This window comes from Amblyomma mixtum, chromosome 2 (assembly GCF_055824585.1).
Source record: "Amblyomma mixtum isolate Tamu chromosome 2, ASM5582458v1, whole genome shotgun sequence".
Taxonomy (NCBI): domain Eukaryota; kingdom Metazoa; phylum Arthropoda; class Arachnida; order Ixodida; family Ixodidae; genus Amblyomma; species Amblyomma mixtum.
The window spans coordinates 267,521,865-267,534,920 of record NC_143013.1 but is presented as its reverse complement, the minus strand read 5'-3'; the positions used below and the strand labels follow the sequence as shown (position 1 = coordinate 267,534,920).

Genomic DNA, 13,056 nt, shown 5'->3' with positions numbered 1-13,056 from the left:
GGTGCCCAGCAGACGCACCTCACCTTTTGTCATTATAAATGAACGACAATTAATAAATTATCGACCTCTGTTTCGACCTCTAGAAGGGCAGTCTCTGGTCCATATCAGGGTATACTATGGCATACACTGCTATGCTTTAACAAAGAGGGTGAAAATGACGGCCAAAGTGCCAACCTTGCGGTATAATCGTTTTTGTCACCGTTGTCATACCTTATACAGTCTCTGCCGACCTCAGCCGAGTGCTCTGGCTTACCGCTCAACGCTACAGCGAGGAGGAAAGAAGAAAAAGAGAAGAAATGACGATGACGATCGACATTAAAGAAAGACACTAATGCATAGTGTAACTGTACCCTAAAGTCCACAAGACGAACCTTGTGTCCCGCAAAGAGTAGCTCAGTCCTTATTATTCTACCTTGCACGATCCGGGCTAGGCTAAGGGATCACGGTAGTCTTCGTGCATTCTTCAGTTATCTGCGCTTTCCAGAAAAGAGGCGAACATCTGCAGCAGTCGAAATGAGTGGTTTACTGAGGCTAAATGATGATGGTTTTGCTGCTATGCTAGGTTATGCGTCTCAATAATTAGCAATTTGGCGGAAACCAAGCAGTTGTGCGTTGTACCGGCTTTGATGAGAGTGCCATTCTTGCTAGTGCTGCTTCGCGTTCTTGGATGCTTTTCGCGTTCGTTAAAATTGACCGCTCTCCCTAACGCCCGATGGCATCGGCTTTACGAACCGCAACGAGTTGCAGCGAGCGACGCACACCGCCCCTTCAGTTCCCGTGACCCGCGGCAGATGGCGCCAGGCGCTCCAGGATCGGCGCTGCTCCGAGGGGGTCCCGTTCGTCGGCCGTAGACCACCATTCATGCCGCCGCCGCCCCGTGCGAGCTGTGGGGCCGGCGTCGACGGCTGCGGCTCCCGCAGGGCGGAACGGGAGGGGTGGTGCGGACAGCGTAGGCCTCGTGTGCTCCCGCCAATGAACGAGGTCCCGGCGCGGGACCCCCCTCGTCTGGGCCTCCTCCCCCGCTGGTCCCTCCCGCGCGCGCTCCTGAGCGCCTCGCCGCCGAGCACAGCGAGCCGCGCGCTGCCGCCGCCCAGGCCGTGACAACTTGTTTACCGAGAGCTCGTCACCTCCGCGAGGCGCGATAAGATACCACGGCCCCTCAGCGACTCCCCCCCTCCTCTGCATCCCCCTCCTCCCACCATACGCCCTGTTTTCCGCCCCCTTTCACGGCTTCAACCGCAATCGGCACCCAACAACAACCCCGGACCAGCTGGTCATCGTTTCACCACCACTCCGCTGTTGACTGTCCGCGATTCTGAGCTTGTCCGCACGGAACGACCTGATTGGAGGATTAGCCGAGAGAACGAGCAGCCATCGCCTAGCTGGCTTCTAGGAAACGACGGCGAACAGCGTCGTGATGACGGCCTCCGCGTCTGGACCACCGTCGGCGACAGCCACGCCGTCCTCTGCACCGCCGAGTTGTCTCCCTTGTGGTCTGTTCTGTGCTGCCGCGGAGCCGAGCGATCGAAGTGGTCGGTTGTGCTTGAGAGCGCGATAACTGCGCGCGCGCTGCCTCCTCCTGGTGTGACCTCCGGCGCGTGTGCTCTCCAAGACGGCAAGGGAAGTGCGAGCGGCACCGCCTCCGGCTGGGGTCGGTGGCTCGCCGGTCTTCCGGCCGACCTCCCTCCTCGTGCTCCTGGATCGAGACTCGCCGTCGCCTCATCGCGTCGCGGGAGAAACCATCGCCGACGAGAACTGCGGCCGTCGCGAACGAGCGCTCTCCGGCGGCGGCCCATTACGGCTGTGCATCGCGATCCTCAGCGCGGGGACGCCGGCGCGGCGCTGTTCGCGTGTGTGTTGTGCGCGCGCGCGCGTGATTCTCCATAGCCGAGGGGCCACCTAGCCCTGGGGCCGCCGTGGCCTCGCAGCAGCGCCGAGGATATGCGCTTCGAGCACTCGGACCTATCGTGCCAGAGCGCCATGGCGTTCCATCCGTTCTTCCTGCCCGGCGGTCCGGCCCCGGGGACGCCACAAGCGTCGGCGCCGAGAACCACGGACTTCAGCATGCACTCGATCCTCAGCCAGCCAGCGACGGCGCCGACCACGGCTCCCTTCTTACCGTTGGAGTGCTTCTCGGCTGGACCCCCGCCACCGCCTCCTCCGCACTTGTTTCCCGGGCCGCTGGGTTCGACGGGACTCAGTCCTGGCCTGGGTCTGAGTCCCGCGGCGGCCCTGGCGGCTTCTGGCTTGGCTCCTCCCCCGCCGGGCCTGGCGATGACCAGGGTTCCGGGAGCAGCACCTATGACCCCCGAAGAGATGTTGACGGTGCAGTTCAGGCCTCCCTTGCTGAGGCCAGTTGAACCCGAAGACGATGGTGTGCGCGACGACCCCAAGGTGACTCTGGAGGGAATGGAACTGTGGGAGAGGTTCTACGCCAGCGGCACCGAGATGGTCGTCACCAAGTCCGGAAGGTGCGTATTGCTATGCACAGCCCTAGCTTGCTCGAGCGGTTACGTAAGTTTGTTACTCCACGTCGGTTGCACTCCGTAACAATGAGACTTGTCACGGTTCGTCAATATCCTATGACATGTGCTGGGCAGTGTATTTTGGCCATCGATACACTTCAGGCACAATGAATGTCGTTTAAGTATCGTTACCTTTTGAACATATGGCTTACGAGAGTGAAACGCAATGGTTGTTGATCTTTCAAGTGCATGCCTTGGAGACCAAGAGTGCAGCAGAAGTTCTCTGAAGAATACACTCGATGGAAATACTTGCGGGCACTGAGAAGGAAGTATTACGATAGAGAACTCAAGGCTGTTTGCAAAAATTCCTTTGACGCTGGAAGGATCGCGTGAAGCAACGCAGTGTTGGTTCTTTTTCGCTAAACAAATGCAGATGTTATCTAACCACTGCATGTTTTCATTCAGAGTTCTCTATGTTTTCATCCAGAGTTTCGGCGCACTTCAAACCGCAGTATGTACTACACCGAATTGCGAATCCAAAATTCGCCGCAATAATTTTTCTGCGCAGGCCGAGTTGTGCAAGCGTAAGAAAGAATAACAGGAGGGATGTGTAAAAGCGTTCATCATGCATCACTGTTTGTGTTCTCCTATTAGGTGCCATACGTCCCAATGCTATAGCTGATATCAGCCTCTCAAATGAATACAAACACTTTTGCTGCACGACAAAAGTAGACAACTAATAAAAGCTTGCCCTTGTCATCTGTGAGCTACTTTTGTTGCCCACCAGAAAAAAAAATCTAAAAATGAATTAAGGCACTGAAGCCTTTGTTCACATTCGCTCAATGCACAACTTGCCACAGATCTGCAACAGCAGGCCGATTCCGCTCGTGCCTTTTGTGCCACCATTCCCTTTTCCAGCATCATCAGTCAAAGTCACGACAACGAGCTACTTCTATTCGGTATATGTTCAGCCACATCTTTTGGACAGGGTAGAGGCAGGAGTATACCTATTCATCGCACAATTGAACTTTATATACCGTGCGTCGACATCTATATGAACAGTGATAGATGACCTAGTTTAAACATGCCTCTTATCACTTCTCGTTTGTGGTTTTGGACGAATATAGAACATCTCAGGGCTGTATTATGGCTGTCTTTGGTTATCCTTTCGCGGTAAATGTTAATCGATGAGGTGAAGCTTCGATTTCTACTCGGTTATAGTGCTTCGCATATACAAAATTTCCTCGTCTCGTCGCAGTTATAAAGGGCCCGTATGACTACACTGCTAGTGGTTCATACAAACTAAACGTTTAAATGTTGTTTTCTTCTAGTGTCAGGAGCTTTTCCAGTCTTTCAACGAGAGCGTCTCCTTCTCATTGCCTTTTGATATAGACTCGAAAGTCTTTCATGAAGATGGTCGCAAACGTTATAACGCAGCGCCTAAACATATTTTCGCCTGTCAGGGCGCTATATTCCGACATCACAGCAACTTAGTGGAACTGTCTCTGCTCTATATTTTATTCTGTCGCAATTAAATACACACTCAGCGTTCAGCGAGTAATTAAATTATTCTTGGGAAAAAGTGGGCGCCTATAAACCGACTTTTATGCATCGCTGAATCCGTGCAAATTCGCTGCTGTGGAACTGCAGCGAACTGGTATACGGCGCACACAGACGCCAGGCCATCCACAAGCCTAAAGACCCCTGCAGTGATCAATAATTTCAATTACGATTTAGTCCGCGTTGCATTAACCAGATCAATAACTCACGGCTCAGCCCTTATCAAAGAACAAGCAAAACCATGATTGAGAGTGAGCGCTTCTGCGAGGCGGGATCAATATTTTAATTGCCGCGAGATCCTCTGTGCGTTTACGGTGCACTGATAACTAAGATCTGCATAATGAATTGTAAGCACGAGCGGCACAATGGAAGCATTGCTGCGCACTTGAAAGCAACTGCCGCAAATGAGTGCTTGCATATGCAGTCCTGCCATTCGAACACGACACCCAAAGTTTTGAGTGAGGTTTATTTTCAGCAGGCTTTTAACCCCGCATGCACAGCGGAGTTAATCTCTTAGAGAGAGTTTTTATTTGTACCTGCTTTCATAGCACTTATCGTGAAAGTGCATTGTTAGATTCCAAAAGTCTCATGGTTATAAAGTGATTGATATTTGCAGAGACCATTAGCCTGTCATCAAAAAGCAGATTATAATTTAGTTAAAGTCGTACAACGGTGCACGTCGTCAACAAATGCGAGATAACGACTGTTAATAAAATAACTACCTCATATGGTTAGGGATGTTAATGGCTTAGGTGGGACAGAAAATAAAATAAAAAGGTGTGTGTGTGGGGGGGGGGGGGGGGGGGCGGAGCAAGGCCGTTCTTTGAAAATAATTAACAGCCAATAGCATAACAGGAAGCTTGCTTCCCCAGTGAGAGTCTCGCTTTTGCTACGGTGCCTTCCTGCATATGTTTGGCGTACGTGCGATGTTATGATGCCGGTAACAAATGCCATTATCGTTATAATATTAAAAGTACTTGGCGCGACGCAGTAGCGAATTCAATAAATTATTTTAATAACTAATGTCATTCACTTCCTGCCTCTTGTATAATACGGCGGCTGTCATTGAAAATGAAATTCTTGGAGGGAAGAAAACATTACGCTTTTGATTTTATTTAACAGATAATTTTGTTGTTATTTAAAGTAGACCACTCAGGTTATCGGCAGCGGTACTTTGCCTTTCACATAACCTCAACGCTGTGTCGATACGTCCAGCAGCACTGAAAGCGTATATTGACTCGAACATAACGAATGTTCGAGTCAAAATGGCTCTTTTTACATTTAATGTCTTTGGCAGCATACCGACAATGAAGCGAAACGCTACCTTTATTCATATTAATGAATCGTTTTTTTTTTTTTTCGTTCTCCTGTGCCGTAAAAGCAACTCGAGTTGATTCGGGTAGATATGTTACGTGTAATATTCTTTCGGATTTACTATCGTGGTTGGTGTGGTGGTAACAGGGGGGGGGGGGGGGGGTGGGGGGGGGGGGGGGGGGGGGGGGGAATTGGACAGAGTGTTGATGCCCACTTCGTATTGAACAGGCACTGATACTACTGAGTATACTTCCTTCAAACCCTCACTGTTCATTGTGGTGGCCAGTAAGATCAAGGTTTGAAGGTAGCCCTGTTGTTTTATATCTTCGAGCTGTAAGCAGCCCACGCATGTTTTGATCATGCATGATTTATCTGACTGACTGTCAAGACATTACAATACTGTAAGCTTAATGAAGTGCTTGATTCCTATGTGACGTATAGAATAAACATATGCTGCTTGAATTTTTGGCACATATGTTTTTAACTAAGACTGATATCATTCCCAAGTAGCGTTACTTGTCGCCGCATACACTTGTGAGAATATGGCAAAGCGCGACACGAATTTGCAGATCACTGCCTCCTTTTTGTTTTTCGCACTTAGGAACAAACTGAGTACCGTCCTGGCGTCGCCCTCTGTCGACATAAAAATGCCGGTACAAAGGAAGCGCAGTAAAATTTTGTTTTCACAAGAAACTCGACAGATGTTGACCGACTTCCGCACCTTTCCGAAATGACCATAGTATACTCGCACAGGCCTGCTATATAGTATATGAATGCACACAAAGTTGGCTCCATGGGCACCAACGCAATCCCCGTGAGCCTGTCCGAGTGACGAACTATTTATCCTTACGGAATTCGCCACTGTTTTGTTCCAATACCCGGCACACACAACAGCACTTGTAAGCATTCAGCCTTCACATGTAGGCTGGAAAAGCGACACATTTAAATTTGCTGGCTTCTTAGCAAACTTTTCCGCTGTAGTGTAGCGGCTTTTGCTTGCCTGATTTGTCTGGGCCGAACGGATTTGCTCATATACATGCTTGCGTTGCCGACGTGTAAACAGGGGATTGTACAGTGATACTGGACAGAGCTTGCGCCATTGTCACACAAGCCGTTCTTGCTCATGAGAAAAAAATGCGCTGATTAGATCCCAAGTGGACTTTGTAGAATTGCTGCCTTTTACATCCCCCCCCCCCCCCCCCCCCCCCCTTCTTTACTTTACTGTGGTCGCCATTAAGGACACCAAAAAGCTTACCGGCACTGCGGTGCTGCTGAAATGTCCTCTGTGTGTAACTTCGTTCATGTCTTCGCGCCAATCTGCGATCAGTGTTTTCTACCCGCACGTTCGGGCCATTGGGCGCAGAAACAAAGGTTAACGTCCCAAAGCGACTCAGGCTATGAGAGACGCCGTAGTGAAGGGCTCCGGAAATTTCGACCACCTGGGGTAACGTTCTTTAACGTGCACTGACATCGCACAGTACACGGGCCTCTAGAACCAAGGAAGCAATAAAGCCATTGTTTTTTATGGGACCTGGAGACCAGCACGATATTACATTTTGCCTCATGTGTTAAAACACGTTATGTTATAACATCTTATAACAAATAAGCCACTGTTTAAAATAAGTACTTTTATCAATTACACCTAACCCTCGATCGTTCTCCACACCCGCCGCGGTGGCTCAGTGGTTACGGCGCTCGGCTACTGGCCCGAAAGGCGTGGGTTCGATCCCGGCTTCGGCGGCTGAATTTCGATGAAGGCGAAATTCTAGAGGCCCGTGTACTGTGCGATGTCGGTGCACGTTAAAGAACACCAGGTGGTCGAAATTTCCGGAGCCCTTCACTACGGCGTCCCTCATAGCCTCAGTGGCTTTGGGACGTTAAACTCCTATAAACCAAACCAAACCAAACCGTTCTCCAAAGTATACAGGATGGGTGGCGGGCAGAAACTTGCGCATTTTGTGTCACTTTCTCGTTGACCAAAGCTAACATCGCAACTTTTTTCATCCACTTTGGAAATGTCACCCTTCCCATCCTTGAGATCATCGCAGAAAACGTATGGTGGATCGAACAAAATAGCTAACCAATTTGCTCTTACTATTGTAAGTAAGATAGCTCTAATTAACAAAATGTCGCATATTCCCTCCATGTCGCGTTTTGCCCCTTCTATATAATATCACTGTTGAAAGAAAATGGCGACGGCACAAACGCATTCCCTGGAAATTATGCGAAATATAGCGTGAGACAAAGGCACTATACATCGTAACAAGTAGACAGCCAGTGTCAGTACTGATGTGCACACGTCATGCGGCGTAATTTTTCGCTTGTGTGACCCAGAAAGTCAACTTGCGAGTAAGGTTAATTGAGCCGCTCTTCGGAGCAACTTAAAACTGAACGCTTCCTTTCAGCTATACGGGTGTTCACGTCGCATAAAACGAAAAATCATCGGTCATCTCTTGCTTCTCTGTGAAGAAGTGAAGAATATTTAAAATTACTATGAAGAAAATTAGGCAAATATTTAATAGTGTGGGACGAAAACAAGTCTGCTACTGGCACTGTGGTAATGTGGTTTTAAGAGCAGGCACGTATCCAAGAAGATGCCCCCCCCCCCCCCCCCCCCCCCCCCCTCCTCCAACTCAGGACAGTCCTCTTGTTGGGCATATGCGTCCCAGAACACCACACAGAACATCCCCCCCCAGGCCTGAATCCAGGCCTGAGTATGGGAGTATACAGTCCAGTTCTTCAAGCGCGCAATGAAATTAGAAAGAAAGAACAAGAACAAAAAAAAAATGACGGCCGGTTTTAGCTGCGCCAGCATTTTCACTTCGATCCCGGTGTTCGGATCCACTCTTCACGGATGGAAGTTATTCGGATAGCGATATAGGATTCATGCCCCATGTATGCGGAATTGATCACTCTCTGCACTGAAGAGCAGTTTATTTGGACCCAGGAGCATAAAGGGGACAGCCGTCCTTCTACAAAACAGAAAAACACTTACGGTGGCAGATGTCGCCCGATGCGCGCACATACAATCACAAGCAATGTAAGTGGTAAGTGTGGAAAACACAAAGTGTCCAAAGTACCAGAGTTCAAGAGGGTCCATACGCGCGGGGGAAGCACGCTCTGCATTACATTCATAGATGAGTGGTGCAGCGGTTAATCGATGAGCCACTGCCCTGCGATGGCAGGTGCACCCATCGATGGGGCCTGTATAATACGCTGGTTGCTCGGGCAGGTTTCCCACACCTGGCAGGTTGGCCACAACCCGCTGGGCAGGTGGCAGGTAGCCTGCCACAAAGGCGCGCTTTAGACAAACAAACAAACAATCAACCAAACAACGGCTAAATACGGGGAATGGCCACTGTAAGGGCTATAGCACTAAAATCGAGGTGTTGCAGTACATTTGGAAGGCCCTCTGAAAGCGTGAAAAGCTGCTCGCCGGCCTCAGAAGGAAGGCAAGAGTGTGACCTAGGTAGCGCCGGGAGGGTACCGAGGATGTTTGCAATTGAATTAAGCACAGTTGCAGAGAGCTACGGGATGGGAAATGATATGGGGGAAACGTGGAGAGACCGAAAGATAGCGGCGCGAGTTAGAGAGAGAAGAGAAAATAACTCAGCGAATGATATCCTGGCGGAAGTCAAGAGCAGGAAGTGGACATCGGGCGGGACCTGTTATATGTGTTAAACAGATGACTTATGGCCGGTTAGGATAACATAACGCATACCGAGGAAAGCAAAACGTGCACCCAGTGGCAGCGCAGAATGTACAGGTGAGGAGATGAGATTAGGAAACTTTTTGGAACGGGGACAAGGGGGGAGTTACTAGAGATAAATGGAGGATAATTGGATAAATAGAGGATAACTGGAGAAATAAATGGGAGAGGCCTTCGTACCGCAGCAAGTGGAACCAGCAATGATGTCACGAGTTTACGCAAACGGCCGCAAACTAGAATTTGCATCACCTACATGGTCTCCATATCAAAAATACTTAATCAGCATGTTAGAATCCATTGCAGAACAGAGCGTCTCGCTTCATTACACGCAAATACAGCCCCTCACTACACCATAAAAGCGATAAAAACTTGAGATCGGCCTCGAGCCTTTAGAAATTCGCCGTTTCCATTGCCCTTTTGGGCTTATTTCATAAATATCTTTACAGCACAAGACCATCTCCATTACCTCTTGAAACGCCTACACGCATTTCACGCCGCCTACACAACCAGGTCAGCATAAAACGCATTCACGGAAAAACGGTCGCTTTTAATTCATCTGCACTTCCACGTGCCATCGCTCTTTGGAATGATCTTCCTGACGGTGTCGCATGCATCGGCAGCCATCAACCATTCCAGGATCAGCTACGTAAATATCTCACATGACATCGCTTTTTCTCCTATCTTTCATTTTCTTTGTCGCAGCGTACTTTTGTTCCTTTGTTGCCATTGCGTTTTGTTTTGGCCGTATGTCCGGTATTCATGCTACTAATAAGTACTTTGTATCGTATGTATAATTTCGCCTTTAAGTTTCGCCTTGTACATTAGTTTCTTTTTACTTAATCTTTTGTATCTCATGTTGTATTAATTAGTTTCTTTTGGACATTTTGTTGTTCTTTGCCCCCCTTACTCAATGCCCTTCTGGGCCCTGGAAGGTATTATGGATAAGTAAATAAATAAATAAATAAATAAATAAATAAATAAAGTAATACTATTTATATTTTGAGGGAGGTTTCTCGGCGATGTCCATACGTCCGGAACGACCACGTAGAAAGGAAGAGCAAAGCTACGGATCTTTAATTAAAAATTCAAGAAGGAAGGCTGCGACGGTTCGATCATTAAATGAGGTGGGTCGACGAATGCATTTGAAAGAAGATGATGGAACGAAGTATACGTGGGAAGAGCCTTAGAAAGAGAAGTTTATTTTTTTCTAATGTCAACAAAAATACAAGGCAAAACTGCTGAACTCAATGCTCTGATTAGTCAAGCACATGCGCAGTGACGCAGCATTGAGCACGTCAGTAAGGCAGTAAGAAAGCCGACACTCGACGGCCGCGCAGGCCGATGAAATATGTCGACCATTTGCGCAAGAACTCAGCCTCACTCATTGACAGTGCGTCCATGCATGCTTGTTCAAAGAGGCGCGTGCGCAGGCGCTGCAACATTGGAAACATTGCTCTTTGCGGACGCCCATTTAAGGAAGCCGCTCCACGCTGCCGCCACAAAACGAACATGCCGACACACAAGAGCATATTAAGAGGCTTAAGAGGCTTAACGAACGACCTACGGAACAGGTGGCAAGACGACGTGGAGGAAGATTACAGTGCGAAGAAGCTCAAAGGGGATGGGTCAATGATAGGGTGACGTTGAGAGGCCTCATCAAAGACAGCGGCGTCGTTTAGAAATTGCTCACTGCTGCGAAGAAAATGGGTGTGATGGTTTAGTAGGTTTAACGTCCCAAAGCGACTCAGGCTGAGGGACGCTGTAGTGAAGGGCTCCGGAAATTTCGACCACTTGGGGTTCTTTAACGTGCGCTGACATCGCACAGTACATGGGCCTATAGAATTTCGCCTCCATCGAAATTTGACCGCCACGGCCGGGATCGAACCCGCGTCCTTCGGGTCAGCAGCCGAGCACCATAACCACTGAGCCACCGCGGCGGCTGGGAGAGAGTGGGGCAATAACGCGACTCAAATTTTCATATCGTCGCCATTATTTTTTATTCACAGATATGAAAAAACAAACACACTGCCGTATAATTCCCTGCTTTCCTTGCATCACGCTCACCAAATGTGAAAAGTCCAGCTGAATAGAAACAGAGTAATATTTAATGAAATTTAAAACTTCAGAATGCCGCATTTTGCCCCACCCCATGAGTGTGGGACAAAACAATCTTTGCATTGTTTGCAAAACTATATAGACAGTCTCTGCGAGCCTATTTCGATGACAGATGTTGTGCTATTAATGTAAGTTCGGACGGATTCTTTCAGGTAGCATTAAGCGCTCAGGGAACGAATGCTGCATCGTAACTTCTTTTCTGTTTTAGTGTCACAATTATTGCTTTCTAGCTCAGCCGTGTAGTGCTTGCACCAATTTCAGAATGTGTTGGACAAATAGCTCTTCATGCTCGCCGGACAGAGTGGAACGCTGAGGTTCGCAAGTCTTTTTAAACACTTCCTGCATTTTATAGTCTTTCATTTTTTTTTTCTGTTTCGATAATGGAAGCCTTTGGGAACACGAAAACGCTGGATGTCACCTGCGGTGCATGAGTCTCTCCAAATATTCCTTCTTGTTTTCCGCGCGCTAGTGGGCATTCATTGTTTTCCTTTTTGCATTCAGACTACAACAACCCACGAAGACTACATGCCATAGACCCGGAGTCATTTGACTCACAATGCAAATTCTGCGGGGAGAAGGCGGACCTGTACCATATGGTATGGGCCTGCCAACGAAATCAGGCGGTCACTGTTAATAACCAGCCAACGCAGGAGAGGTGGGAGGCAGCTCTGACCAGCTCGGACGATATGAGTCAAAAGCAACTCATCGAAAGAGCCCGAACAGCACCAACGCCAGTGGGGTTCCGGACCGAGAGCTCCAACCGCCGCTACAACCTCCTAAACTATTTCATTAAAACATTTTCACCACCACCACCCTGGAGAGTGGAAAACCACGGGCGGTGCTTTAGAGCGAGCCATAAAAGCATTATATTTACTTTAGTCCCACCCTACACGTAGCCTACACTTCTAAAATAATTCTGTCTTAATTGCACGCGACAAAAAATTCTTAAGCTTTGTATAATGTAACCACAATACCCATTGATATTAATTAAACACTTGAATTAATTTAGGGCGCCAGGTTTATCAATTGAGATGCGAGTTTAAAAAAAATCTGGTGTGCATAATTTAGGCCATTTTTGAACGCTTTCTCAATCACCGAGGCTCACTTAGTGGAATTTTTGATGTGCTTCCGAAGGGCCAGTCTGGGCAACCTTGGACTCAGTTTGTTGTGGACATGTGGGGCTTAACAGGAAATTAATATCAAGTTTATGCAACAGCGCATTTAAAAGTTAAGGGGCGCTAAGGAACAAAGCGTCGCGTTTTGCGCAAGTCTCCCCCAATAGCCCCCATTGAGAGTGGATTAAATCGTCGGGAAATCGTGGAGGAGAACTATCTTATATTTCATTTGTTTATGCGTTATTCGTGGCTGCTGTCATATGAATGTCAAACAGGACAGATGTCGTCGACCTTACGTAACGCCGTCCGCGACTGCCCCTTTCCGTTCGCGCTATATACAAGCAGCTCTAAAGGAAACCTGTGGTGCAACAGACGGGAAGCTTAGTGACACATTAGTGAGCTCTCCGTCTATTTTAAGACAAGAAAGAAAGAGAAAGAGAGGAAGAAAGAAGGAAAGGAAGAAAGAAAGGAAGAAAGAAAGGAAGAAAGAAGGGAAGAAAAATGCCGTTTCCTTGTTATCATATAATAGAGCGCGAACAACCATAGAACGGATAAGAGGCTAGTGGAATTCAATGAACTCGAAAGCATCCAATTCAACTGATCCTTTCTTTGTTTCTTTTTCTGGACTCAGCTTCGCAAACTAACGCATTCTTGAATTCTCTTTCTATATTTCTTTCACCATCCTTTCTTGTGTACCCCTTCTCATTTCGTCGTTATATTAGAAATAGCGAATACATCTGAGCGTGTAACTTACCTTTCCTTTCGTTAGGTACTTTGC

The 13,056-nt window shown here is 48.2% G+C and overlaps 1 protein-coding gene across 2 annotated transcripts in view; it reads left to right on the top strand.

Annotated features, from left to right (window-relative positions):
- Positions 1 to 889: 889 nt before the first annotated feature.
- Positions 890 to 13,056, top strand: part of LOC149363899 (uncharacterized) — a 135,178-nt gene continuing 123,011 nt past the window's right edge. For both annotated transcript variants that reach the window (XM_089573877.1, XM_089573876.1), the window contains exon 1: positions 890 to 2,471. In XM_089573877.1, the coding sequence (XP_089430003.1) occupies positions 1,942 to 2,471 (530 nt within the window). In that variant the 5' untranslated portion in view covers positions 890 to 1,941. The remainder of the gene's footprint in view (positions 2,472 to 13,056) is intronic.